Source organism: Anomalospiza imberbis, chromosome 13 (genome assembly GCF_031753505.1).
Source record: "Anomalospiza imberbis isolate Cuckoo-Finch-1a 21T00152 chromosome 13, ASM3175350v1, whole genome shotgun sequence".
Classification (NCBI taxonomy): domain Eukaryota; kingdom Metazoa; phylum Chordata; class Aves; order Passeriformes; family Viduidae; genus Anomalospiza; species Anomalospiza imberbis.
The window spans coordinates 13,969,598-13,997,291 of NC_089693.1; the positions used below are offsets into that span (position 1 = coordinate 13,969,598).

General features: G+C 39.3%; 1 protein-coding gene and 1 long non-coding RNA gene across 5 annotated transcripts in view; one reads left to right on the plus strand and one right to left on the minus strand.

Annotated features, from left to right (window-relative positions):
* Window positions 1-984: 984 nt before the first annotated feature.
* LOC137482018 (uncharacterized) overlaps window positions 985-27,694 on the minus strand; it is a 113,914-nt gene continuing 87,204 nt past the window's right edge. For 2 of the 3 annotated variants that reach the window (XR_011003834.1, XR_011003832.1), the window contains exons 2-5: window positions 15,939-16,104; window positions 14,189-14,300; window positions 5,208-5,436; window positions 985-1,202 (exon numbers count right to left, since the gene is read on the minus strand). This is a non-coding gene — a long non-coding RNA (uncharacterized lncRNA). Of the gene's footprint in view, window positions 1,203-5,207; window positions 5,437-12,562; window positions 12,800-14,188; window positions 14,301-15,938; window positions 16,105-27,694 lie in introns of those variants that run through there. The other variant, XR_011003833.1, reaches the window with a different exon arrangement.
* Window positions 3,290-27,643, plus strand: AQP9 (aquaporin 9). 2 transcript variants are annotated; one of them, XM_068204118.1, is made up of 6 exons: window positions 3,290-3,713; window positions 14,528-14,654; window positions 18,174-18,311; window positions 20,410-20,528; window positions 22,183-22,400; window positions 27,339-27,643. In XM_068204118.1, the coding sequence occupies exons 1-6, from the start codon at window positions 3,612-3,614 to the stop codon at window positions 27,499-27,501; spliced, it is 867 nt and encodes a 288-aa protein (XP_068060219.1). In that variant the 5' UTR covers window positions 3,290-3,611; the 3' UTR covers window positions 27,502-27,643. The 2 variants fall into 2 exon arrangements, with proteins under 2 accessions (XP_068060219.1, XP_068060220.1); XM_068204119.1 differs by lacking the exon at window positions 3,290-3,713 and adding an exon at window positions 3,755-3,857.

Below are 27,694 nucleotides of genomic sequence, written 5' to 3' on the forward strand. Positions count from 1 at the left end.
TGCGCTGGTTTAGGTTTTATTACATCAGTAATAACAATTTATGTGATACTCTGAATAATGTGCTATTAAAAATTCAGTACACTATATATTGTTACCCATGGGATTTAAACTGTGGGAGCTATGTGCATTATTCTCTACTTTGCTATTTCTGTAGGAGTGAAGATTACTATAAAAATGGTTAGGTTATATACATTCATGTGAATTCCTGCTCTGCTTGAATCCAGGTGAAGAGAAGAAATAGCTCAGTCCAGACTGCTCGGGGGTAAGGGTCCCAAGAGTCTTAGTCTTGCAATCTAAGGTTACACTGATCCCACACTCAAGCATGAAAATAATATCAATGTGCTTTTTGATGTCTTTAAAGGATGCCAGCAGATTTGTGAGGCATAACCTCCCTTAACAGAATCCATTTGATGCTTCTACAGAGCACCAGCTTTATCTGTGTGTCTATTGATTTTACTTTTTACAGCAGTTCATCTAATTTTCCTGGCACAGAAGTCACACTGACAGTTCTGTAGTTCCTATGATCACCTTTGAAGGACTCTCCTGAAGCACCAGCAGATCACTTGTATAACTTCTATATTCTGTTTTGCTGACATTAGGATCAGGATCAGCAAAAAAAACAACCAATTGGCACTAGCACTTGAGAAGCTGAGCATTTTAATCCCTCGGTGGAAATACTGCACAGCTCCAGCAATTAGTTAGTGGTTAATTTATCAATTTCTCTTGAAGTGTTTCCTGATGACAATTTATTTTAGAACAGTTGCTCACACTCAGCCCACCAAATCTAGCAAGGCAAATAATTCTTTTAGCTGTGGACATAGCCACATTGAATGCTTCTTCTGTGCTTCCATCCTCCATAGCTTTACTTACAGTCTCACAGGACACCTCTGGTAATGGAATTTGAAAACATTTAGACTGTTACTTTCACATTCTTGGCAAAATCTTAAAATCTTTTTGGTGACTTTTCTTGTGGTTCTACATCTAATATGTATGCTCCTTACTTACTTATATAACTTCCATTTTTGGAAGATGTCTTCATTTTCTTCCCTCAGATGACACAGTTTCAATATTTATGAGTGGCACTGCCATGTATCCTTATCATTCTGACTCTGGGAGCAGGGCCCAGGTGAGGGAGCAGTAGAAAACAGTAATCACGGTGCATTTTCTTTCTCTGTTTCAACCAGATGTTCCATTGCATACAACTAAAAGGCAGTAAAACAGAGGATTAATCAAATAGATAGTAATTAAAGTCAAAGCTTTCATGGTGTTTACATTTTACTTGTCTTTCTTAAAATTCTACATACATATTTGTTAGATTTGGTAAATGTCTTAGAATCTCTTTCTAAATATAAGAAAAGGAGAAACTTAATTCAAATGTTCTGAGCTGCCCACTTTTCTCTTTGGAAAGTGTGGCAGTGCCTTTGAATTGCCACGTGTCAAAAGCTGGAAGGATTTACCAAGGGAGCAGTCATCCCCTGTGTACTCTGTTCTTCAATACTTTCTTACAGCACCTGCTTGAACCTCCTTATGGAGCTGAGGAGAACCTTTGGTCTAACTTAGCATCCCAGTTCTTATTAATGGAGTTAAATCATATGATTTTTATAAAGTATTGAAGAAAATCTGATAGGATCAAATGTGAAATAGATGTTTTTGTGCCAGTTGACAACATGATCTGAACAAATAAGTATGAATTTCTGTCTCTGACATGTTATTACCCCACTATTAGTGGAAAAATAGCATTAATGGCTTCATACCTGCTATGAGATCAAACTCAGAGGTATCTACATACTACTAGGTGAGCAAAACCTGTTTCTTTATTTATTTATCATTGGCCTGAAAGAGAGGAAGTGGTTTATCTCATTCCTTCTGTAATGAATGTCCTCCCAAGTATCCTCCCTCAGTTCTAATATATACATTATTCTGGAAGAATTCTCTCACAGACATAATAAACATACACTCTAGCACGCTGTGATAATTAAGGTCCTGAATAATATGTTTGTTTCTCAGTGGTGTGGGGTAAAGGTTTTCAAGATGCCATACACAGGCTATTTTCAGGGGCTCCCCAGAGGTGGGCCCAGCTGCCTGTGCCACAGGCAGGACCTGTAGAGCAGGACCTGGAGCTGTTCTGCAGCAGTGTCACCGCCTCTGCACGGGTGTCCCCGGCTCAGGCAGCACCAGCACAGATGCTGCCATCTGCTGCTGCATCAGCTCCCTGCTGCTCCACAGGCCAGCGTTTTTGGAACCACCTGCGGACACAGTGGTCTTTGGATGCAGAGGTAGAGAAAGGTGAGTAAAAGGACACAGAAAAGCAGTTAAGGATTAAAAATTGGGTGAGGGGGGGAGAACTGGATGGTTAAGGGATGAAGCTGGTGGTGGTAAGGGGACTAGTGCTGCAGGGAACACACATCAGGACCTAGCTGGAGGCTAGGAGGAACACTGATGGGATAACAGAAGTGGCACATTTCCCTAACCCTGTAAGGCTCTGCCCTGTTTAGGACAGATACAAACCTCAGCTGCACTGAGCAGCTACAATACATGCCAAAATAATCTACCAGAACTGGGCTGAGGTTCTGGTGTCAAATCAAACAGCAGAAAAAACTTGTAAATCAACCAGACAGGGTCAAGTCTGTATCACATCTGATAAAACTGTTCAAGATGCCGAAGAAATAAAGGTGCAATATTTTTCTCTAGGAGGCACAGTTCTTCGAGATATTTGGCAACTTCCAGTCTTAAGACCATGGAAAATAACATTATAATGGTCCATATTATAGCACCCATGCACTTTTAAACTAAACATACAGGAAATATATAGTAATTCACTGTTTCACTTCCCTGTTCTGCCTTGTAGGGAGCCACTGGACCAAAGCAGATTTCATTAAATGTTCTTAATTTATTCTGCCTCATTGCTCTTTTGTAAACAGGGAAGTTCACTAGAGAGCAAGGCATTTAGTCCAAAAGGAGTATTGTGAGTGAATATGCAAATTCAACACACACCACCAAGGTAAGATTCTTCATTAGCCACTGAACTGTCTCAGAAGTTAAGGGCTTTTGTGTGCAGGGTACAGCACAGCACTCTCCCAAGCATTTGCTCTCTTTACAACTTCCCCTTGAAAAATTCTTTGACAACCAATGGTTGTCATGGTTTAAATCCCAATCTAGGTCAGAGAGAAATTTGCAACTATATATTGGTTCCTTACTTTGTGGTTTATCTTTTTGCCTTTCTTTTTGATTGGGATGATGGAAACAACAGTTTATTCATTCTTATTAGGATTAAAAAGAAAAAAAACTAACACAGGAAAGGTAATGATTAATCCATTCTGTAAGAAAAAGGAAGAAATCTGATTGTGAACTCACTGGTATTATCTAACCAGTATAAATAGAAGTGCACTCAGAGAAGGCATGGAATGACAAACCCATGATGAATTGTTAGGGCATGTTGAGTTGGTTCTGTCAATGCCTGCAGTCAGATGATTTCACTGGCTGTACAAGATGAAATCTCATATTTCAATGTTTAAGTAAAAGTGTCAAAGTTCAGCTGGAGCAGGGACGAATGCAGAACAAATTTTATGTGTATTTGTAACTAGGGCACCAGAGCAAGAGAGGAAGCCAAAATGAGCCGGAAAAACAAAATGAATTTAAAGGAGAAATTTTCCTTGAAGAACAGCCTGCTTAAAGAAGCCCTCTCAGAGTTCCTGGGAACTTTTATACTGATAGTAAGTGTCAGCTGCTTTCCTTTCTTGCTACTAATCTAATGTTGGACAGTGCTTGTAAGGGGACATGTATGTTTTTCTTGTACTGTGCCAGCAGCGAGATTACAGCCTGACCATGCACAGCTTGAATGAATTGCTCCTATGACGGTAAGTTTGTAATTCCTTTCTTCAGCCCATGTAATTATCACTGCCTTTAAAAACCAGATTGTTTTATGTATTACAATTGTCTGATTGGCATTAGATTTCATCTAGGAGTGGAATTTCAGTGAAGGAGCACATTCTGAACAATCCGGATATGCACAATGAATGCTGTTAATACTCTCCTGTTATTTAAAAGCTCAGCAGTTCATTTTATGCACAAATTCTGTTTACATTAACAAACATATTGTACTGCATGTTTAGAAAATTTTAGTTGAGTTGTTTTCCTGTATAATATAAGAATTTAGCTTTGTGATCTGTAGTGAATTTATTAGGAGTTGCATTGCCAAACCTTTGGAGATTTTTTTTTTTTTATTTTGTTTTTAACTGTACTACACAAATTATACATATAGTGCTTGGTCCTGTACTACTGCTAAAATTTAGATAAACAGCTAATTTTCCCATTTTTATAACCCCAGATTTTTTTTTAACATAATTTCTTGCTCAGTTTTTCGGTGCATTTTGCACTGGGACTGTGACTGACCAGGGGAGAGAGCAGGCTGTGTAGCAGAGCTAGAAGTCAAGCAGCTAGACTATTTATGCCAAACTTACTTTCTTCTTTTAGTCTGGACAATGGAGTCTTGCTTATTGCTAAATATTTCATCATAGTGACAAGGCAAAAAAAAATAGCAGCAGGCACAGTACTGACATAGGTTTTATAACTTTGACTACCTTAGCTAAATTTCAAGTAAGTAATCTAAAAATTCCAGTAGCTCATAAAATACTGGAAATTATGGTCTTTTACTGCAGTTCAACAACTGAAGTGCACTGGCACTAAAATAATATTATTCTCAAATTTAATACCATCCATAAGATGTTATTAGAGTAAGGAGCACATTTAGAAGCAAGGAGCACAGAGCACTTTACAAACATTAATGAATTAAATGTCACAACACCCTGGTAAGGAGGGGAAATGTCATTATCTTCATTTTGTATATTAGCAAACCTGATTACAGGAGCCTGCACAGGAAGCCTGTGGCAGAACTCTGAATATAACCCACATCACCTGACTTCCAGTACTCTGTCCTCACCACAAGATCCTCCCCCTCTTTCCATTAATAAAATTAAGCAAGAGAAGAAAACATATTAAGGTGCAGATTAGACTAGCAAATGCTATTATTTAATATTATGCTGCACAAGGCTAGAAAGGAAATGCAAACCCAGATCCTATTTTCTAGTATATTCACCATATCAGTGCAGTAGAAAATAAAGCTACAAAATTGTTGTTAACAATCTGAGTTTCTCATTTCTCTTACCCTTTCTAGTTTCAGTCTTGGTTTAAAGCAGAAGGAGCCTCACCTGGGTTAAACTGCAGCTTTCTCAGTGCTTGGATACCTCAGCTTGTGTTTAGACTGCACATGTTAGCTGCAAGTGTTTATTGTGAAGAAACTGCCTTTTCTGCTGTTGTCTTAAGCTGCACAGGGGAAGTTTAGGTTACATGTCAGGAAGAAATTCTTCACTGAAAGAGTGATTGGGCACTAGAATCACCTGCCCAGGGAGGTGGTGGAGTCACCGTCCCTGAAGGTGTCTAAAAAAAGATTGGACATGGCACTCAGTGCCATGGTTTAGTTGTTGAGGTGTTATTAGGTGAGAGGTTGGACTTGATCTCAAAGGTCTCTTCCAATCTAGTTTGTTCTGTGATTTTGTGATTCTATTTATTGCTGTTGCTTTTAAACTTTGTCAAATAGTAAGCACTTGAAGCACAGATAAATATGAAACCCTTAATTTAAATTGGAGCTAATGAAAGAGGCACCCTGGTTAGTCAGAGGACCGAAATCTTTGAAATACAGCATGTAAGCAAAAGAAGTTGCAGTAATAGGATAGTGTAAGAAGTATGTGTTAAAGCTGTTACAAATGGAGAGGAGAGTTCACGGCCTACAGCACAGCTGATTCATGTCTCTGCTGAAAGCCATTTCGGGTTGCTGTGATGGGGTTTTAGAGACTGTGGAGAGCACCTGTGCTAGGGAGTGAGGCTGAGACAGCATTTCTCTTAGCCACAGGCTCTGTCTGGAAGCCAGTGCTAACTGACCACACCTAAGTCTGGGACCCACTGCTGGGAGTTAGCTGGGTGAAATTCTGTCCCTCCAAATCACCTATTTCGAATTTTTCTGGAGAATAACATCAGAGGCCACATACTAATAGGGGCCTACACTACTGTCTTTGGTAACTCTTAATCTTGCAACATTATTTTCCAGACAGGAAATCTAGAAAGTGGAATCACTCATCAGACAAAAACCAAGCCTTCACCTCAAGGTGTGGCTTGCAATGTCAGACAGATTTGACACAACAAGCCTTGAGAAAGGCACTGGGCATGCAGTTTGGATAAAATCTCCTGGTCAGCCCTACTTAGCATGCTGCAGTTTGCCTTGCAGCATGGACTCAGAGCACGTAGACAAAATTCTCTCCAGGTGAAAATAAAGTAGAAGGTGAGCTCCAGAATCACAAGAAATGTGCTGACCATTAACAGATGCTCAATCCAGTGAATCAGACTGGAGATGCTGCAAATAAGTAATCCCTCCTGAGAGATTCACAGTCAGGTTCTCAGGTGCTTACATTACACAGCTTGATAATACAGGCACAGCCCACGTGAGCCATGCTCTCTGCTTAGCAAAGCACCCAATTTCAGTAAGAAACATTAAACTCCTGGAGCCTGGAAGCATCCTGAGGTGGGAGAACATCTACCTGTTTGCACCGTGGTGGCTGAGAGCCCAGCCTCAGACAGTCTCAGCCTTCTGCAGCTGGGACTGGCCCCAAGGTCTCCCTTGAGGAAGAGCTCTCTAGGGAGCTTTTAGTTCTCCATCATGTTTCCTGGTTCAGTACATTTCCTCTCGGGACTTCTGTGAGTTAATCTGGGGGACAACACCTGTGTGCTAGCACAAAAGAGTCAGGAAGCCATGCTGCATCAAATAGATAGTTTATGTGGCTTTTTAGTGAGTCTGGTTGGAATTCACCTATCCAGCTGCCTCTCTGCTTTTAATCATGTCCCTCTCCCTATTTCCTTTTTGGAACTTGACTGCATTGCTCTCAAACAAAATGGGATTTACTCTGACTTACACCATTAAGTATATCTGAATTGAAACAGTTCCAAAAGGAGATGCCAAATAGGCCATGTGGCTTCCTTTAACAGCTACTGCTCACCTAACACAGTTTCGATTTCATTTTCACTCTCAAGAGCATCTTACCGAACAGAGTTTCCCAGAAAGGAGCTGCACAGGAGCCAGGATCTCCAGAGACCAGAGCAGCATTCACTTCCTTGCTGAGACAAAACACAGGCTTCCATTTAGCATATAAATACAAGTGGGGAGTATATATGCTCCTAATATATACCTATATATATTCCTATGTACATATTCCTATAAGCCTGGTCTCCAAATGGAGGTGGGGAGCCTCTTGCAACTCTCATTGAAGCAAATATTTGTGAGTACTTAGAGGATTCAAGGCACAGGCATGAACTGAATACATGACAGCCCTGAAATAGTTCAGCTAATGAGGAAGGCTATTTATCATCAAAATATTTTGGTCTTGTTTTCATATTCTGACCACTTCAATATGCAACTTAGCACTCCTGCTCTGTTGCAGAGTTGAGTCTCTTCAGAAGAATCTTCTAGATTGGCATTTGCTCAGTCTGTAAGATTAAAATTAAAACAATTTTTCTATATCTACTCTTTGTGGCCCTACATTCCAGTGCATGTTAATTACAATACTGCAGGGTAACATATATCCCTTATTCTAAACATGCATTAGAATTCTCATTACATGATGTTATTACATGAAAGCAAACATAGCTTTTGATCCTTCACTCCTTAAATAAGTGTTTAACATTTATCACAAAACCACTACTTAGAAATTTTAAACAAAGATAAATTCAAAGTCCTAAATTTTTGTGAAAGGGAGACTTTTTTTTTTAATAGGATGAAATTACAGCAAGTTTTTTCTAAGGTAAAAAGTCAAATATCAAGCACCTTCTAACAGCTGCCTTGTTTGCCATCAGCAATGAATTTCCTGGACTACAGAATCTTGTATAATTAACTTTTAGTGAACTTAAGTTTGCCAAAGTTAGATAAGAAGGTATTAAAATTTATTTATAATTGCCATTTTGGTCTGTCTCTCAGCTTTTAAAATATTACATAATGCTACAAATACCATGAGCCTTAGCAATGTCTGCAATTTGAAAACCAGCTCTTATGTCAGAGATGTACTACATTATTGCTGCTAGAGACATTTGGGTCTCTAGCAGCAAAAAAATAATACAACCAATAAATTATAGATGTCACTTATTAATCTAATGTTATATAGTTGTATATATTTTGATGGCATTACATTTTGCTAATGATTCTGGTGAAGACATACAAACTCCTCTTCTTTTTCAAACTGTATTAAATCAGCATTGCAAACAGAAGACAAAGTGGTAACAAAGACCCTTAGTTGTACTGAGGTTAAGGAGGTGTTCTTGCATACTGTTGTTATTTTTATCATCTTATTATTATCAGAATCAGGTTTTTTTCTAGACAGCCCTTCTGTTTTAGAAGTAATTCTTTAGTTCAGCTGAATATTAAGCAGTGTGAAAAATTCAAAAGGAAGGTTAGCCAATTGTTCTTTTCCCCCAAAATATTTATGGCAGCAAAAAAATTTGAAAAATCATGGGAATCTTTTGTTTTCCATCCAAACTTAGGATTCCCGGTATATGACATTTCAAACTTTTAGGTGACTCAGATGTTGTGCTACATGAAAACTTTGAAGAAAATTCTCTTCATTTCTGCAATGTCAGCCCCAGCACGTAACTCAACACTCTTTGTTTAACCAAGAGGTTTCAGTAAGTTGAACTTAATTTCCCAAAACCTTTTTCTGTGGATACCCTTCTCCCCAGAAAGTTTGCATCTATAGGACTGAAGTAAGGCACTTCTGCCTGAGACTTACAGAAGGCTTGCATCTTTCCAACATTCAACTGTGAGTGCAAAACTTGAATTTATGTTTTACAGACACAAATTTACAAGGTGTGTTTTCAAAAGTTTCACCAAATAAAAGAAAGGTAATAAAAGTAATAACTTTTTAAAGCTGTCATAAACAGTTGGAGAACAAAATAAAAGACAATAAATGTAGTTTGTGCTATGCAGTGAGTTTATATCTTTACAATCTCAACAGTTGAAGAAACGATTCTGGTTGAAAGTGAATTCTAGGGAGCTCTCCAATCCATGGTCCAGTTTAAAGGCAAATGTGACTCAGTTCCTCTTACCCATTCCTCACAGTTTCTTTACTATTAAAAGCATCCAGCTTTCTTTTTTTTTTTTTTTCCAACAGCAAACAGCTTAGGCTTTACTTACTCCTAACCAAGAGAGCAGAGATCTCATGGTCAGAGAGCATGAGATCCAGCCCCCCCCTGTTTCTGCACCCACAGGAAGGAGTAAAAGAAAAGGAACAGGCACCCTTATACTCCTAAGACAGGACAGAAAACCTCCTTTCTCAGAGTCTGCAATGCCCACTCTTGCACACTTTCTCAATGCTACAACTCCCTGAGAGCTGGTGCAGACACTAAACATATTTTAAGTGTTTAGAAAGATTTAAAGCTTTTCAGCTGGGGTAGGAAGCAAAGCATCACAGCTCAAGAACAAATGAGTAAGGTGGGAGGGAAGCAGCACCTGAATAGGTTCTTTTTCTCTTCAAGGCTGCTAGGTGAGATTTTGTTCCTTTGCCTGGCCTTTTCTTTCTAGCCTTGATACAACAGGCAATGTTTCACTCTTGAAAGTTTGTGTCTGAACATTACATTTCATTTTCTTTCCTGAATATCTAAAAATTAGTAAGAAAATAAAAACAGTCTTCATCGAAGAAACTGACTCAAATCAGTTGCCCTCTATAATTCAGGAAAGAAAAGCATTTAGCATTTCAGGATGGAGTGTGCAATTTTAATCATAACAAAATATGATAAAATGCAGACTTTTGCATTCTGTCTAGGTGATTTTAAACTTTTGTCTCCTATTGCATATGCAAAAGCAATCATAAAATTTAAAAGCATCAGTTTATATAACACATCACAGTCTGTCCCTCAATATTTTCACTATTTTTTTCCCACAAAGCAATTTGAACCTGATATTTATATTTTTTAAAGCTATATATACACAAATCATCCAGAGTTTTATTAAATTTACAATCATGTCTCCAAGTAGCAATGTCTCTTTCTGTCACCAGAAAATGGTTTCAAAATGGCAATAATTTTAAGGCCTATGTCTATACTATTTAATTAACTAAATGTAAGGGCTTGGGGGTTTTGCACCCCTTATTTATGAGATAGCAAGTCTGAAAAAAAATCTAAATCCATCTGAACCCAAGAGGATATTGGTTGTTTCCCAGAAGAACATCAGAAGAACGGATATAGTGACTTTTTATTGCTCTAAGCTTGAGTAAATCATAACATACAGAAATCCTCCCCACCCCACCAAAACATTTCATTAATAATAAAATAAGAGCTGTGACTGGTAAGCTTGACTGGTAAGCTGTATTTTTTATCTCACCTTTAAAAGTTTTAGTACTCTCTGATTTGACAAAATATAGCAAATATTAAACATTAAATTGGATGAGGACTGGTCTTTCCTGAAAGGGTTTTCCTGTAACCTGAGTTCTTGCAGATCTAATGCCCTGAAATTTAGAAGATCGAACATGTCTCTGTTGCTTCTAGCATTACTGTCCCTGTTGAAAGAATGCTTAGGAACCCTGTCTGAATTAAGATCCTATGTAATACACAGCAAAAATACATCTCTATGTGGAAAGAGTTTCCAGTATTATAAAACATCTTATGAAATACAATAGGTAAATTCTTAAGCAGACTTGCTTTGTAAATGAGGGGGGTGGAGATGAAAGCGAGTTCTAAAACACACTCCCTTAGGAAGACACCAACAATTTAGCACACCTCAAACTGAAAAGATTATTTACTACTTTTATAAGTAGCTAATCCTATTTGGAAATATTAATGTCAGGTAGGGGAGCTGCACATGACTACTGTACACCATGAAGAACACTGCAAAGTTTTCATAGGCACAGATCCCTACCTGCAGAGAAGGGCAAATGCAGCCACTATTTTTCTAGGATTTCATGATTGAAGTGAGCAGTTTATGATTAAATACAAATATTTTTTTTGCACCTGCTGCCTGTATTCCTTATAACACACTAAGTTCCTGTACTCATGCACAGCATCATCAGCTGTGCAGTCATTGAGACCACACTCTGCCTGCAGGGACACATGTGGAGGCCACTGCAGGTGTGTGTCTCACCACAGCTGGAGCTGGGGATGTACAGAGTCCAGCACAGCACAGCTCATTGCCTCCACACTACTAAAGAGCTTGGCTGCCTCTTTAATGTGACAGTCAGAGGGTCTGCCTATAAATGTACACCACTTCTAGGACTGTGTGATAAGAAGGGGGCTTTTTTATATAAGCATTCTTTAAGATGCCTAAAACTTTATTGGCCATGTAGAAAAATAGATTCCCTAAAACTGTGGTTTCAGATCTTGCAGAAATCCTATTTACACTGAAAAATGCTATTACAAGCATTTGGAAAAATCCTGGAAATAGTGAAATTGAGGCAAAATTATCTTTAGTCTCTCTGATGAGTGGGATACAGAAAGTCCTGCAGGCTTCCAGACAGTAACAGGACCTTACACTCACTGAAGGCCAGTTGTTTTCCTTTCCTAACATTAGCCTTGTTGTCCAAGACAAAGAGAATGATCTAATGGGCTATGAAGCAAGTTTTTTTGGTAGAGAAGGTTCAGGCAGCTATTCCACACCCAAGCATATTCTTCAGGGCAGTAATCTAACAACTTTATGAACAAAAAGAAAGTCAGTGCTGAAAGTACTCCAATAATTTTAAGCAGATCAGGGTATAAACAACTGCTAAGAGGAAAACCTGGCAACATAAGATAAGATAAAGAGATCTGGCTATATCCTACGTAAATTAAACTCCCGTTTACTCCATTTGCTTCAATCGATGAGTTTTCTGGGCACAACTGATGGCTGAGCTTGGCCTAAAATCTTAGAATATTTAATTACAACTCAATGATCTAGTTGGTCTTAACTCAGCCAAGCAAAGGCTTACAAGGTATTAAATTGCTGTTTGTGTAATTACATGATTAGGTGATAGATTCCAGTTACGCCAACCTAGCTACAGTAGGTATTAGGCAACTTTTTTCTCTCCTTCTTAAAAGGTCAGCAAATGGAGAAAGTATTACAGTGACACAGCTCAGACCTGCAGGCTCAGCTCCCAGTTTGCCCATCCCTGGATGGGCACACACTGACTGTGCCTGCAGTAGCATTTAGTCATTGTACATGAGCAGGTCCACCGAGCGCAGCTGTGTTCCAGCTGGCTCATGTGCCTTCTCTGTAGAAGAGAGACTGGTTAGCACAGAAATGGAACAGCTGTAGTTGTGCATTTCCCTAAGACCTGCAGAGCAGCAGCTACAATTCAAGAGGACTACACAGCTGTTCTGTATGACTCTCCTCAGTTCTGGTAATAAAGATAGGGAGGCCACAGCCTCTCTCTTTTTATTTCCTTCCCTCCTCTTGTGAATTTGTAGTTGATATACAAATGTAGTTGATCCACACAAGTTGCTATCCCCTATCCATTTCTATAACTATCTCCTCTACCCCTGTTCTCTTTTTTCATCATCCTTACAGAAAGAGGTAATGTTTTCAAAAGAATGGCCTTTGAATCTGAAAAACTGCCTGTGCCTTTTCAGAACACAAGTGCACACTATACTTGTAGATTAAGCTGGTTGCCTGAATTCAACCTGTACCCCAGTATGTGCAGGGGCCCAGAGCAGCCTACTGAACTTCCTCCTCATCTGAGCCATATCTTTCCCAAAAATCTTGCTTGGTGCAGTTTCAGGAATACTTGCTTCAAAAAATCTGGAAAGTGATGACTAGAGTATGTTAATTCCACCTCCTCTAGATTCTTATGAATTCCAGCGTACCCATTCTTTCCATATTAATCATATAAACACATTATGAATTGTCTCATATGAAGTTTAAAAAAAGATGTAATTTCAGCTGTGAACAACACCAATGTGTTTTATTTTGGTTTGCTATCTGTATGTGCATTTGTGCTTACCACGTGCATTGCTAGGTGAGAGCATGGCTAATGCAAGCATGGGTCATCTGTTGCACAGCAGCTAACTGGAGCTTGCATTGTTTCCTGGAGCTTTTAATTATACAGCCCAATAAACTGTGGCTATCTAACACCACCCTACCCTTACATAACCAGAGCTGCAACACTCTGGCACCAGTCAGTGTTTTGTTTGCTTACATGATTATGACCTCAAGGCAAGAGCTACACCTGGGCATATGACACAGTCTTGGGGCACTTAGAACTGCTGTCTGCATTAAAAAGCTGGTTAAGAGCGTAATTTTATTGACAGCTTTTCTGTCACATTTTGCTATTAGCTAAAACCCTTGGGGAAATAATGGAAACAAAAGTATGATTTTCCTGTTTAAATTGAATGTATTCTAGCAGGACTTGCTTGTTAAACCTCTATCACCAAATCATTTTGGTACAGTCCATTTCTAAGGCAAAAGAGAGTTTCCCATTACTTTGCAGTTTCTGAATTCAAATGCCTTGCAACTGAAAATAAGGTTGCTCAACATATATCTAGTCATATCCCAGAAATTGCATGATTCACATCACTTACATCTGCAGAAAAGCAAACGTTTTCAGACTATAGAAATCATTTGAGAGCTTCCACAGAGTATTGGCTCCTTGTTCAGCAGAGTACATAGGCATATATTTAAAAAGTACATAGGCATATATTTAAAAAGCAGATCTTCAAAGACACAGAAATGGATCAGCTAGTCGATCTCAAATGAAAAGGTTTTTGTCTCTTTGAATATCTTTCCTGTCATCTTTAATAGGCTCTAAACATATGCCTGAAGGTAAGCAGAGGCTTTAGAACTGAATAAACATCATCTTAAGCAAATATTTAAACCTGTTACTGAACTTTATTCTGAGGAGAACCAACAAAAATCTGAAACTAGTTTAAATCCATTTAGAATTCTTCAATGTGAATTATTTAGATATCTCCACTTCAGTTAATTGTTCAAGCTGCTGAGCCAGTGAAATATTTTGCTAGAGCAATATATGATATAAAATCAGCATAACAATAACACACAATGTAAATACCAGAAAGTTGTCTCAATCCATAGTTTCAGCACTAAACATTAAAAGCTTTTTGAACTATCTTTCATTATTTTTACAGTAAATTTTTCATCACTTATCACATCAGTCTGGAACTGAGAACTTACCTCACAGAATTAATTTCACTTTCAGATCCAGAGTTTTGTTGTAGAGGCAGTGCAATCTTGCTCAGCTCCAAGTTCTGATCAGTATCCCCTCATTGTGCCTGAGAAGAGTCTTCTGTGTGGAGACAGATCCTCAATAGCAGACATTCTTCCTCGTGACAGAGACAAGGAAAATAAAAAGCAAATAAGCGTTGCAGCGAAGGCAGCAATGGCAAACACAACAAATTCCAGCACTGTTGCAGTATTGAACAGCATTTGCAGCTATACCAGGACAGCAGAAGTCACAACCAACAACATCTGAAAGACACACCTGTGATTTTACACTTGTCTTTCCAAATGCAGGCTCTTGGCTGTGGGTGTGTGGGACAGGCCGTGCTCAGCCGTGGAGCACATGGAGGGCCCATGACGGTGTCGGTGGGGTTTGCCATGGCTGTCACCATAGCAGTGTACGTGTCCGGGGGGGTTTCTGGTAAGTGACATTTTTTCTTATATAGCATTTATTGCTACAGTGTTAAGGCTCCCTTGTTAAAGGGCTTCCACTTCATGGTATAAACAATCATGAATTAGCAACAGTAAGCAGCATGATGGCAGAGTCCACACCAGAGTTTTGTGAGTAAATCTTGTGTGTTCTTATTTCCTTCTATTCTTGTGTTTGACAAAATGTCCCACTAAATTCTGATCTCAGCTACAGTGTGAAAACCTTGACAGACCTCTGGGTTTTATGAAAGTGTTCTATGCTAACCAGAAATCTGCTTGGTGTCGCTTTGAAAATTCTGTCAACAGAGACAATCCTGGGCAGGACAGGCACTGTGTTTAAAGAAATAACCACAAAGAGCAATTCAGCAGTCACCAGATAAAATGGTGGCCAGCTACACAGAAAGCAGAATGACCCACTAATGGGTATAATGAACAGGATTCACCTTACAGAGTGCAATTTATTTCTTCATGTCCTATGGCAGGCAATAGCAAGTCTGCTCCTGTCTGATAATTCACAGAAGCAGCAGATCATAGAAAGCAGAAACGGCAGAAAGATTCAGTACCAGAGATACATTCAATGACACACTGTCTTCTGCTGTAACACTTGCTCAACATGTATTGGTCAGAAATCTCTCTTTAGCTAGGGCTAAGTTAGCTGGGCTAACTAACCAGTGTTCACAAGTTCCATATTGGATGCTGCCTTGTCTCCTATTCCACCATTCAATTCGGCCAAACTAAGATCAGACACATTAGCATAACTGCTTTTAACAATTAAAGTCTTCCTTTAAAACAGAAAACGATGGGTTGTAACAACAATGCTATCCATGAAAATACACAATACTTTGTGTTGTATACAGAGTTTATATTGGCCTTTCAAGCACATGGTGCCCTTGTACTCCAGGTCTCATAGAGGCATTTCTTACCCTTCATAAGAGGGTCAAGTTGGTCTGGACAAATTTCTTTAGGTATAATTAGGACATTAAAAATAGTTGCTGTAACAGAAATTACTGTGGCCATTTCTCTTCTCTTTACAAATTCTTTTACAGAGGCACCATGCAGAAGGTTTCCATTAGAAAGTCTCACATTAGAAAGTACTCCAGGTTCTACAAAAACAGGCAGTCTTGTCACTGTCATTGACACAAACCAGAACTGCTCCTTAATATCACACAAAATTAATTCAGCAGCACATTCCTATTATCTGAACAACTTTTAACTACAGCTCTTGGTTTACATGGAGGCAGCTAAACTCTTCTAATGCAGTATCACGAAAACAAACCTGTGAAGACCTGTCCTACATTTGCACCTTTAAGGGATATTCATCTCCATCATTATGTAGAAAATTAGAGTTCAATCCCAGCAGGGCAGAGCAGTTGCAGATGTTGCAGTATTGTGCTTCCTGTGTTTTTCCCATGACAAAGGATTCTGCATGCAGTGCATTTTCTCTGTGAAAAAATAGGAACAGATATTTCAACAGGCTGTTATTATCCAAGACATGATTACCAGTGGACACTTCAGAATACAAGTTCCTATGTAGAATTTTTTAGCAATTTCTGTGGCTCTTGGGCCAAAGTCTCATGTTTAAGTACTGCTAAAATATTTTTCATCAGTTCTTTATGTAATCCTAAATTAACACTAACAAAACATATAGTCTGTATGCTTGGTGAATTCGAGCTTTTTATTTAGGAAAATTCCCCTTTTTAATTTTCCTCCATCCAGTTTTCCTCAATATCTAGATAATTTCCAACTATTTTATCCAATTTAGCATTTCAAAGCCAGCACTGTGATCACTGGAACTACAAAAGAAGGAGGAACACACTGTCCAAAGTGAACTTTTTTTTTAACCAGGAACCAAGAATCTTGTAACTTCCCTATGTCACCATGAGAGCCTTCAATAAGACTTTTCCTTTCCATATTTAATGTTAATCAGCCCTCTGTAATATTATTATGACTTGTCCTGGCCATCATAGTCACCCTGTATTATATACAGGTGGGGAATAAAATCAGGTGTTGAAAGAAAGGAAAATTATTAATTCCAGCCAGGGTAGGGAACAAAAGACAAAACAACAATTAACCAAAATTCACATGGAGGGCTGTTACATTAGGTGCCAAATATCTATTTGCTCTGTGCTGAAGACTTTGAAATACAGTGAGGAATTCAACTTTTAATTCAAGACTGGTAGTACTAGGTCAGCATTTGGAAATGCTACAAAGAAGTTTTTATCCAGCTCGTTATCTGTGTTTGTCAGTTCATTATGTATCAAAGGTGCCTGGATTTCACAAGATAATGACTCACTGACCTGAAGTGCAAACAAACACAGAAACTGTACATAGAGGCCCTTTCTCCATCACTAACCTTTGACAGATAAAGGACATACTCTTTCAGTTATTTTACCAAAGACAAAGGCAATTTTTTCCTGATATTCATACAGACTGAAATGAGAACTTATCTGGAAAATAAGCAAAGGATCCTATGTCCTTGCAAAACTTGGGGGTTTTATTAGTCAGTATTTATTACAAAGATGTACCTGTTAATTTATTTGGCAATTTGTATTTCTTAAGTAGCAACCATGTATCTGTAAACAATGAAATTTTCCAAGAGCATATATCACATATTTGTTGACAAAAGATGTTGAGGGAAGAGACCATATGACATAATAAATGTATTTTAGAAACTAAAATTGTAACGAAGAATTCCAATGTTACTGAAATCTTTTTCATGTGTGAGTTCAGATGTAGCTACTCCTGAATAAAAAAAGGAAGGAAGTTCCACAGGAAACTGAACTTTGTTTCAGCACAGCTACTTTATCAGTTTCCTTATTATGGACCTTTCCGGAAAGCACAAGAACCAGATAAAAACATGTTGAAGGACTATGCACTGCTGCCCCTAGATCCCATCTAGGCACAGCTCACCAACAGCCAACATGAAACTGGACAGCCCTAACATTATTTGATTTTGTCTCCATGAAAACTGAGCTCCTAAGTAAGCCCAGGTTGAAGACAGGGACACAAACATGACTTAAATCCAGGGCACCCCAGAACTGTCTCAAGATGTATGCTCAAGCCAGTAACAGTCCTTAATCCTAATATGTGCTTGGGAGACTAAAGGAATGTTCTTCTGCCCCAGTTCTGTCCTAAAAATAAAAAGCCAAAGGCCTTGAGGAGAGGGAATATGTGCAGAATAAGGGACCCTCCCATCACAACCAATGGGGCAGGTTACTATTTTTTCTAGAAAAGTTGTCTATAAGTTACATACTGCAGGACAGCAGTCTGATAAAGAGCACAGTCCACACGCATCAAGAGTAAAGATGGATCTTAGTGGCTTTTGCCCTCCCTCCTCTGATTTCATCCAACTTGTTTCAGACTAATTGCAGTCAGCATTTAACTGCAAAATAACATCTAGAAAACCATGTGCTGTTCTGGTGTTCAGAAGTGCCCACGTTTTTACAAATCCTTCACCTATTCTCATGTATCTGAGTCATCCACATGACTCAATTTTTGATTTATTTTTCAGGTGGTCACATAAACCCAGCTGTTTCATTAGCCATGTGCGTGACTGGAAGATTAAAATGGACCAAATTACCAATTTACATATTAGCACAATTCCTGGGAGCATTCATTGGAGCAGCGGCTGTCTTTGGGATTTATTACAGTGAGTACACCTTAGACATGTTCACAGGACAAACTAGAGGTCAGGCAGTCTCTAAGGCCCCCATTTTTCAATGAATGTCAGGCAGGCAGAGGACACTTGTTCACACAGGGCTAATGGCAGGAACGAAGCTAAAGCTACAAAAGAAGAAAGGAAGGAGCATAAAGAGTTTGACGGGAAAAACAATGGCTTAAGCATTCCAGGTACCCTACAAATTTACTGAAACACTTAATACTCCAGGAAATGTTCTGATATTTAAAAAAATTATTCATGGGAAATCAGATACTCTGAGATCATGTATTTCTCAGTAAGGATTTTAAATTACTTAATAGCCAGGATATAGGGCTATCCATCTTCCAGGCAAATTAGAAACATTAAAGACCTGCTACAAGTGCCTGTAGGCAAGAATCACCAACATCGTTCATTGAGGGTACAGGATATGAGATCAAGTCCCTCCTGACCAAAAATTAGACCACCCTTGAGAGGTGACTCTCCAAGGCAATGAACTCCAGGTACAGTGATAAACAGGTCACATATTTGACAGGGAATAAGAAAAAAACCCCCCCTATCCTTGAGGCACAGGTTTTTTTACACAGTGTGCCAGAAAAGGAAAAAACAGTAACTGACTGACTGACTGAATCCACTCAGTCGGATCACTTGCTTCAACCCCCTACCCCAAAACTCTGCTTCCATTGGCCCAGCCCATCTCCTCCAACATCTCTCTCCTGTGGGCATTATGTCTGCAGACCGTGCTGGGTCTAGGTGCAGCAGAGGAAGAACAAAAATGGAAATGCCCCTCATATGTCAGCTCACTGCTCAGTACCCACAGTAATCCCGAAGACAAATATCTTTAGGAACCATGAGAACTGTTTTGGGAAGAGCTGTTTACTTTTTTTAAGATTAGTGTTAGAATTTGGATACTGGAATTCTGGAACAGGATTTTCATCTGAATTTAAGTCTTCCTCAAGCCTGACAGTGAGAATTAGGGCTGTGGCCAGGATGCAGCAGTGTGTCAACATGTACACAGGGTTGACAGGGGAGTCACTGTATTCTGCCACAAGGGCAGCAGTAGGGTAGGAACGCAAAGTAGGAAGCTTAGGTCTAGTTTTGGGACATCTTCCTTGTATTCAGGAGTGCAGGATTTTCTCATATCCCTATCTCTGCTCAAGTCCTCCTCTTGCTCTAATTAATTACCAAAGCTCTTCTGTAGTTTTTACTTCCGGCAACTTGTAAGACTTTCATGTACTCTTTCTTTGAGGTCCACTGAAAAGTAATCATTGGTAGAAAAACAGACATAGGACGTCATCCCTTTTTTAACCCCTCTAAATAGTTAAATGCCACAGAATTATCTGACACTTCAAATGAGAGCCTGATCCAAGTAAACTCTCTGCACTCATGTTGAGACTTTAAGCAAAACAGGAAAAAAAAAAAAACAGAAACAAGGAGAAATAGATTTGTCTGCTAGGTTCAGGAGGAGCTTATCATCCTCACAATAACCTCCATGGGAGATGGGGAGCTATTTCTTTATTCACAAATATCTCATCACCAGATCCACTAATAAAATAATGGATTAGAGTTTGTTACTCATGTCCGTCTATGAAGATTTGAGTACCCCATCTAATATCTTCCTATTTCTAAAACTGCACTGTTGTCAAATGGAATAGCAGTAATTCCTGGTGGCTGGGAATCCACAACTCAGAATCAGAATGTTGTGCATTTCTTGGGTCATCATGCCAAATGTAGCACCTCTTGCAGAATAACACATCTGTATTCAGAATCAGAAAATGTTCCTTGGCACTGAGTTTGGAGCTATGAGCAGGGGAAAACCAGGGAAAGCTGTGGTACATAAAATGAGTACTTCAAGGCACAGGAGGAAAAATGAGACAGGAAGGTATGAGGAATACATCACCTCAAATCCAATAAAGGTGCTCCTAGGAAAAAAACATCAGAGAAAACACCAGGTTTGGGTTGGAAGGGACCTTAGAGATCAGTTTCAGTTGAGAATGTGAAGTGCACAGACCTATCACATATATTCTAGTCCTAGAAAACCTAGAAAAGTTTATGGAGAAGTGCAAGCAGTTGCTGGCTTTTTTTTTTACAGATGCCTTTATGGAGTATAGTGATGGAAAACTTGAAGTCACAGGACCAAATGCAACAGCACAAATCTTTGCAACATATCCAGCTCCCTATCTGTCCCTTGTAAATGGATTTGCAGATCAGGTAAGTACACTTGCTATCTTAATTCCACAAATTAAACATAAAAAAACCACGTAAACCCAAGCAGTAAAAAACCACATAGGTCTAAAAAGTGTGCCAAATCTCACCATTTCAGCCAGATGTCCAATACAATGAGAATGCAATGCTGTTTGCAGGGGGTTGTATTTTAGTAATATTTTACAAGCAAAATAATTTCAAGTTGTTCTTTCTCATACATCATGTTAATTGTTGCACTCAAAATGTCTTTAAAGCAATATATGTAAGAGGTTTTGCTCAGCATAAATCAATGTTTCTCCATAAATCTCAGCAGTCATGTCCACTTACATCAAAATCCAGCCCATTTTGTAGACCTATTATTCCTTAAATAATGCTTAAGCAGTTTAACGTGCCCTGAACAATTGAGTTTTCTGCTTCCACAAGCCTCCTTTCTAACCTTATTTTTGCAGATAGATTTGTAGTATTTATTTTTCAGATGACTGAATCTGAAAAATCCTCAACTTCATTTCTAAGCTTTGCCCTTTAATTCCACTTATGCAACAGCAAAAAATGAAGTTTCATATCTCTTATGTACTTCTAATCAACGTACCCATCTTATTTAGGAATACATGAAATAAATGCTGCATGAGTAAGGTATGAAAAAAAAGGGATGGCACAAACACAGAAGTTCATTACGTAAAAGATTGTGCAACCTGGCTTCAAAAAATATAAACATTATTTTGAAGTTTTGTAAGAAAGACAGTTCTGATCTTTGAATCAGTCAACAGATTTTTCCCTAAGATATTTTTTACCCATGCATGTTTCAAAACAAACTTAAAAGCAGAGAAAAACCAAATAATTTTTAAACCCCTCAAAATTAAGCTTCTTCAAATCAGTATAGAAATTGAACATTTTGACATCGCTGAAGCTTTTGTCTGTTTTCCCATCAAGTTAATTATTAGCAAAATCAACATTGACAAAGCATTTGATTTAAGCAGAGCTGTACTTGCATTGAAATAATTCCAAGAAAATTTCCTTCATCAGCTCAATTAGCATATGCAGTACAAAGTTCATGGTACAGTCATACATGCAACCCTAATTTGGATACTTCCTAATTTTAGCTGTTCAGTTTTGACTTGACAGATTTCACTTTTTCTTCTGATGTTTTACAATACCTGGATAAAGAGATGCATACTAGTCTAAATTATCAGCATAAACTACAGTCACATAAAACATTTCTATAACAATGGAACTGATTGCATTGCTATAGTGGCAGAACTGCTAAAAATTAAGTGAATAAAAGTGTAAAATTGACAGGGAAAAAAATGTGGAAACAAAGCATTAGACCTCACACAGGAGATGCCTTTTACATCCTCTGTCATTGTTGCAGATTTTTTTTTTTTTTTCAAATTTCCCCAACTGGTTATTGCAGATCTTTTATTTTTTTTCTAATTTCTTCAGCACACTTCTTGTCTTTGTCTTTCAGCACAGATATCAAAACTTCTCATTACTGTGAAGTAGAAAGGCACCAAGTTCCAAAGTTTGCTATTCCATACAGTGGGATAAAACTAAATACCAGCTCTAAGCCACTCCAATCCACAAAGCTGCCATAGCCCCCCTTTTCATTATTGGAAAGAATCTACACTTATTTATTCAATATTCTTTTCTTTGCCTTGGCCAGGTGATGTCAACAGCTGTTCTTCTTCTGGCTATATTTGCTATTTTTGACACCAAAAATAACAGCGTACCCAAGGGCCTGGAGCCAATTGCAGTAGGACTTCTTATAATTGTTCTTACTTGTTCCTTGGGAATGAACAGTGGCTGTGCCATGAACCCAGCCAGGGATCTTGGCCCAAGGCTCTTCACAGCCATTGCAGGATGGGGGATGGAAGTATTCACGTAAGTATGCCTGGAGATGAAGTCAAATGCTCCTGGCTAAAACTGTTTCTAGGAAAGTAAGATCCTGATTCAACATGGTACCAAGTCATACTTTATATACATACAGGTAATTCTTCGCATACCAGAAGCAGCTATTCATGCACTTTAAGCCAGATATCCTCTAGGAACTGGGCTTTAAAAAGGATTTCCTGCTCCTAGGGCAAATCAAACATGCATAATCTCTAATATCAATCACTGTTTCAAGAAGACCTTTCCCAAAATATCAGATCTTCTTAGAGGTCACTGAAAATATGAGTGCTTTCTTCTTGTGTCCTGAAGCTTTCAGGAAAAAAAAATCAGGAGAGAATTAAGTAGAAATATTTATTGGGTGCTGTAAAAAACACAGACATATCAGATTGATTTAGCCTATGATTACTTCTGAGTTACTGCAGGAATATACAGCAATCTAAAAGCCTGACTTCCTGGCTGAGAGTGAAGGAGTGAATGGAAAAGCTCCCTTCATTTTCCCACATTTCAGAGCCCTCTCAAAGCCCTGTGTGCACACGCACACGCTCTTGGCTGGCCCTATGCACAGCTAATTAGTTGCACATCAAATCCACATCTTACATGTATCCAGGGTAAGAGGCACTCTAGGGTATCTAAGCAAGAGTAATCTGTCATCAGGAAGCAGATATTTTAGTTTATTTTTGTATTGTTTGTTTTCCCAGTTATTTACAAGTAGGAATCCCCAGTAGTACTGTAGGCCACTGGAGAGCTCTGGTTAGTAGAGATTTTATTTTAGCAAGAAATAAAAGAAGCACAAATAATCTCTATTTATTCAGTATGATTTGTATTTACACAAATCATGTACCTTATTTGAGGAAAGCAGTAGCAAAGCTTTTCTCATACAGAAAGAGCCAGGCATGGCATAGCTGAAACAGGCACACAGCCACAGCACAGGCCAGAGCCAAGGCTGGATGTAGCCCAACTCTGGTCAGCTGTTGGTGGGAGATCAGCTCATTGGTCTGACTACATCCAAACTTTTCCTCCCCAGTAGCTCTTGCCACTACACTCTTTTTGAAAAAAAAAAGGACACACAGAGCGACATCCCACACAGGAATTTCCTCTCTCATACCTGTGTAATCACAACTAGTTGGTGGCTGTGGTATTAGCCATGGTGTCAGTCTATAATCCATAATGTATTATGAAGTTGGCTCTTACATTCCTGAAAGTTTGGAAGCCTGATTGTATGGTGATCTAGTCACAGAACACCTGTGAACTCCCCTTCTCCCTAAAAGTATGGTCAGAGTCATTTACATGAAAAAAACTACAAGAAAACTCTATATCTATACCAATATGGACTCTTTCCTAGTGTAGTTTAAAGTTTTATATAAGAGAGAGGATGCAGTCCCACTGTAAAAACCTTGTTCAGAAATTTTAAAATGTGAACATAAAAAATAACATACAAGATCTCTGATCATTGCCAGAACTTAAAACAATATAAGGGATGCGAAAAATTGAGGAAGAAGTCTTCCTCCCTGACTTCAGTTAAAAAGCTACAGCTATAACCAAGTCCAAAGGAATGGTACAACAGGAATATATTCTTATTTATTTACTGCACAGATCCAGGTGAGAATTAGGAGGAACCTGAGCCTTGTTAGGTAGCTGGAAGAGCCATGGGAAAAGTCTGAATGACTGTAGTTAGGATCCTAAATTGCCTGATGCTCTGCTGTACCTGAGCAACTTAAAGTGGTGCAGCACCAGCTGACAAATAAACCTTGGATATCTTCTTTTAAATGGAATTCACAACCTTGAGACAGGTGCTTTAGCTCTCTAGTAAAGGCATGTCCAGGAACTGGGACCTGAGCATGAAACCTCCACAGAGACGTGAGGGGAGTGCTGTACAAACAGAGCAGTAGGAAATACTCAGGAGACACTGAACGTTCTTTGGGGCAGGATGGAAGCATCTCCCAAGGCAACTGAGTCCACATCAGTGAATAATCAAGCGTTGCCTACAGAACAGCCAGGACCACCAGGAAAGCCTCACTTTGGAATAGATCAGATACAGAATAGCAAGACTTTTTACACTGTTCCCAAGCAAATGCTCTAAACACTGAGAGAATTACCTCACAGCAGAGAAATCCCCTCTACCCTTCTTTGTGCTTGAAGGTAGAGTAAACGCTGGTTTTATCATATTTTTAGGCAGGGAACTAGACTGGAGGAGAGCCCTTCTGCTGGACCATGGAATTGTCCAGATGATAGGACTGCATTTGAGCACTGAGGGTTTTCTAAATGTTGCTGTTAGTACATTTGGCACAACGACACCTGAAGGAGCCAAAACCAAGCCCGAAGACACAAGCTATGGTGTGGTTTCCCTAGCCCATGCAAATGGTTTGTTTTGGTTAAAGGCTCCCACCAGAAAACCAGGAGTCTTTCTAAAGCACACGCTCAATATTCTGATAAGCTTAAGAAAAGTTTGGGAAGCAAAGCATTGTCTGTAGTGAGAAAACAGCCAGGGCATTGAGTCCAAATACCAGACTGCATTTTGACAAGCAAAACCGAGCAGTAAGAGAGAGAGGTAGGGCTCTCCAGAGCAGTGTTACGGGCCAGCATTTGCAGGTAGCCCGGGATACCCCAGCGCGGTCCGTGGCGGCTCTCGCCGCTCGGCGCGGTAACGCTGACACCTCGTGGCCGCCAGCACCGGGGACAAGGCGGCAGCACCGAGCAGAGCTGCACTGCGGGAAAGGTCCGGAGGCAAATCGCCTGTCTGCACAGGCACTTGGATGGCAAAGCGGCCTCCGAAGCGTTTAGCATTCTTCCCGGGATGCAGCCCGGATTACCTCACGAACAGCGGTATCTCCCTTTCCCGCAGCAGCTGGCTAGTGAAAGGTGTATCTGCAAGTTTACCTGGGCCCAAATTCCCAGTCCCCGTAGCTTAGACACCGTAGTTTCCCGGGAACTGCCGCAGCCAAGCTCAGTTTTGCTGGCCAGGCCGCACAAGCAGCAGCCGCCCAGCGCCCCGAGCAGCCGGCGATGGCAGAGGCGGGGCTGGGTGCTCCCCTGAGCCGGCAGCAAACAGCGCACTGCGCACAGCCAGGGGCTGAGGGCACTGAGGGGGCCGGCCCTGGGCCAGCTGTGCTTGTCACAGAGAGCCCTTGCTCCTGTGCCAGTGACAGAGCATTGAGAGTCATCGAAACTCGGCCGGGTCCTGACTGACCTCATTGCAGTTTTGGCAGCAGCCTCTTCAAAGGCTTTGCACCCAGCAACTCAGCACAGGGTATCCAACGCACAGCTGACGGCAGCTGCTGCAAATACAGGCCATGATTTGGAGAAGGTGATGCAGGAGCTGACAAGGCACAGGCCAGTTCATGGAACAAGCCGAGAGAAACCTGCCAAGAAACACCTTCATTACACGCCCGTGTATAAACACATCATGCAGAAGAATACATGCAAGTACTTGATATAGCTTTTGTTCTGCTGATTAATTCAATAAAACCTAAGTCCATGCTTGTTCCAGAAATTCAAGTGCTCAACAACCATCCATGATTCAAAAACAAACAGATTATAAAGTCAGTAAAACAACATCAGAAAATACTTTATATCCTCAAGGCAAAATAGAAATAATTCCAAAGGTAAAACATACACATGCAAGGCATTTCTGAACAAGCAGTAATAGTCTAATCAACAGGGCATCAATATTCTCCCAGTTCTATTCTTGCATTGTGACAAACACAAGTTCACATCTGCATAAAGCTGTACAACTGAGTGCTGGATAATTACCTGACAGTTTAAAAGTTCCCCTGCAGCTTCCTGTAAAGTTCCTCTTACAGATTAATTTGTCCATTTGTATTTCTGGGAGAAAAACAAAAAAAAAAAAAAAAAAAAAAAAAAAAAAACTTCTCCATTTTCAATATGCATGAAATTGAGGTAGCTGGATTTTCACTGGAGACTCACACATTCGATTAATACAGCATGCTATCAAATAAAAACACCTTAATGCATCAGTACAGTTAAGAGACTCTGTGCTCTGACATGGATACTCAGTTATTTACTGTCTGAATGTGGACCTCTAGGAAAAGGAGAGCAATTCTACCAGCCCCATATTCCTGCATAAAAAGGTTGTTATTTATTGTTTTATACAGTTCAATGGTGAAAGTCTTACTTTAAATATGCCTGTAAATCTATATATTGAAATTAAATCCTAGTAATTGTGCAGATTTCAGCAGAATCAGCATGCTGGACTTTCTAAGTGAATACAAAAATTCTAAGATTAAGTTTTAGGTGTATAAAACTTCTAAGCATTTATTTGCCTCTTGCTGAAAGACACCACATTTTAAACATAGAGATAAGATTCTACCTCATGAAATTTGAATCTTGACCACTCCAGTCAAGGATAATCAACTTTACAGTCACTGTGTTTTATTACACTGCTTAAGGTAAATATATTCAAAATTCAGTTTAATTTATTACATTTGCCAAGAGGAAGATGGTATATACTATTGCAGATGTGAACTTGCAAGTTTCCATGCAGATGAAATAAGCCACTTTTGTAACATCCTGAAAATCTATTCACAAGCATCTGGGGACAGCACAAGTGAAGATTACTGGACAATAAATATGTGCCTGTTCTTTTCACTGCAAGTCAGTGAAATGTGCTTTTCTCAAGGGAGAAATCATCCTCTGTCCCCAAATAGACATGCAGTAAAAAGGCCTTATTTTCCAAAATGCAAGTACAGTATACAGACCAACATGTCTGGTGCTTGTTATTTATAATTTCAATCAGAACCAACCTGGGTAGGGCAAATGAGGGTGTCACCCATTCACAGAAACATAAGAAAAAATAGAAAGGTCTACAGTATAGCAAGTGGCAAACCACTGAATCTGTTCAGTGACTAATTCACAGAAAGGTGTTCACCAAAGTAACAAAAAACACTAATTCTTGTTCTTTTTGTCTTACAGGGCTGGTAATAATTGGTGGTGGGTTCCTATAGTTGCACCTCTGCTGGGAGGTGTACTTGGAGCAATGATCTATGTCATTTTTATTGAAATTCATCACTCAGATCCTCAGTCAGGAGAAGAAAATGATGTGCATGCTAAATATGAATTGACCAATATGGCCTAAGAAGTGAAGAAATTTGTCTGTCATTGTGTTGTGCGGTTTTTATGCAAATGGTTGGTTGGACCCCTGTATGAAACCCATATGTCTCAATTAGAAATTCACCTTTCAAAGCAGAAATTCTGTACAGAAGTTCAAAACTGAAGTCTTTCCATGAAACATTGGGCTGATCACATTCAAAATTGATATCTTGAGTATG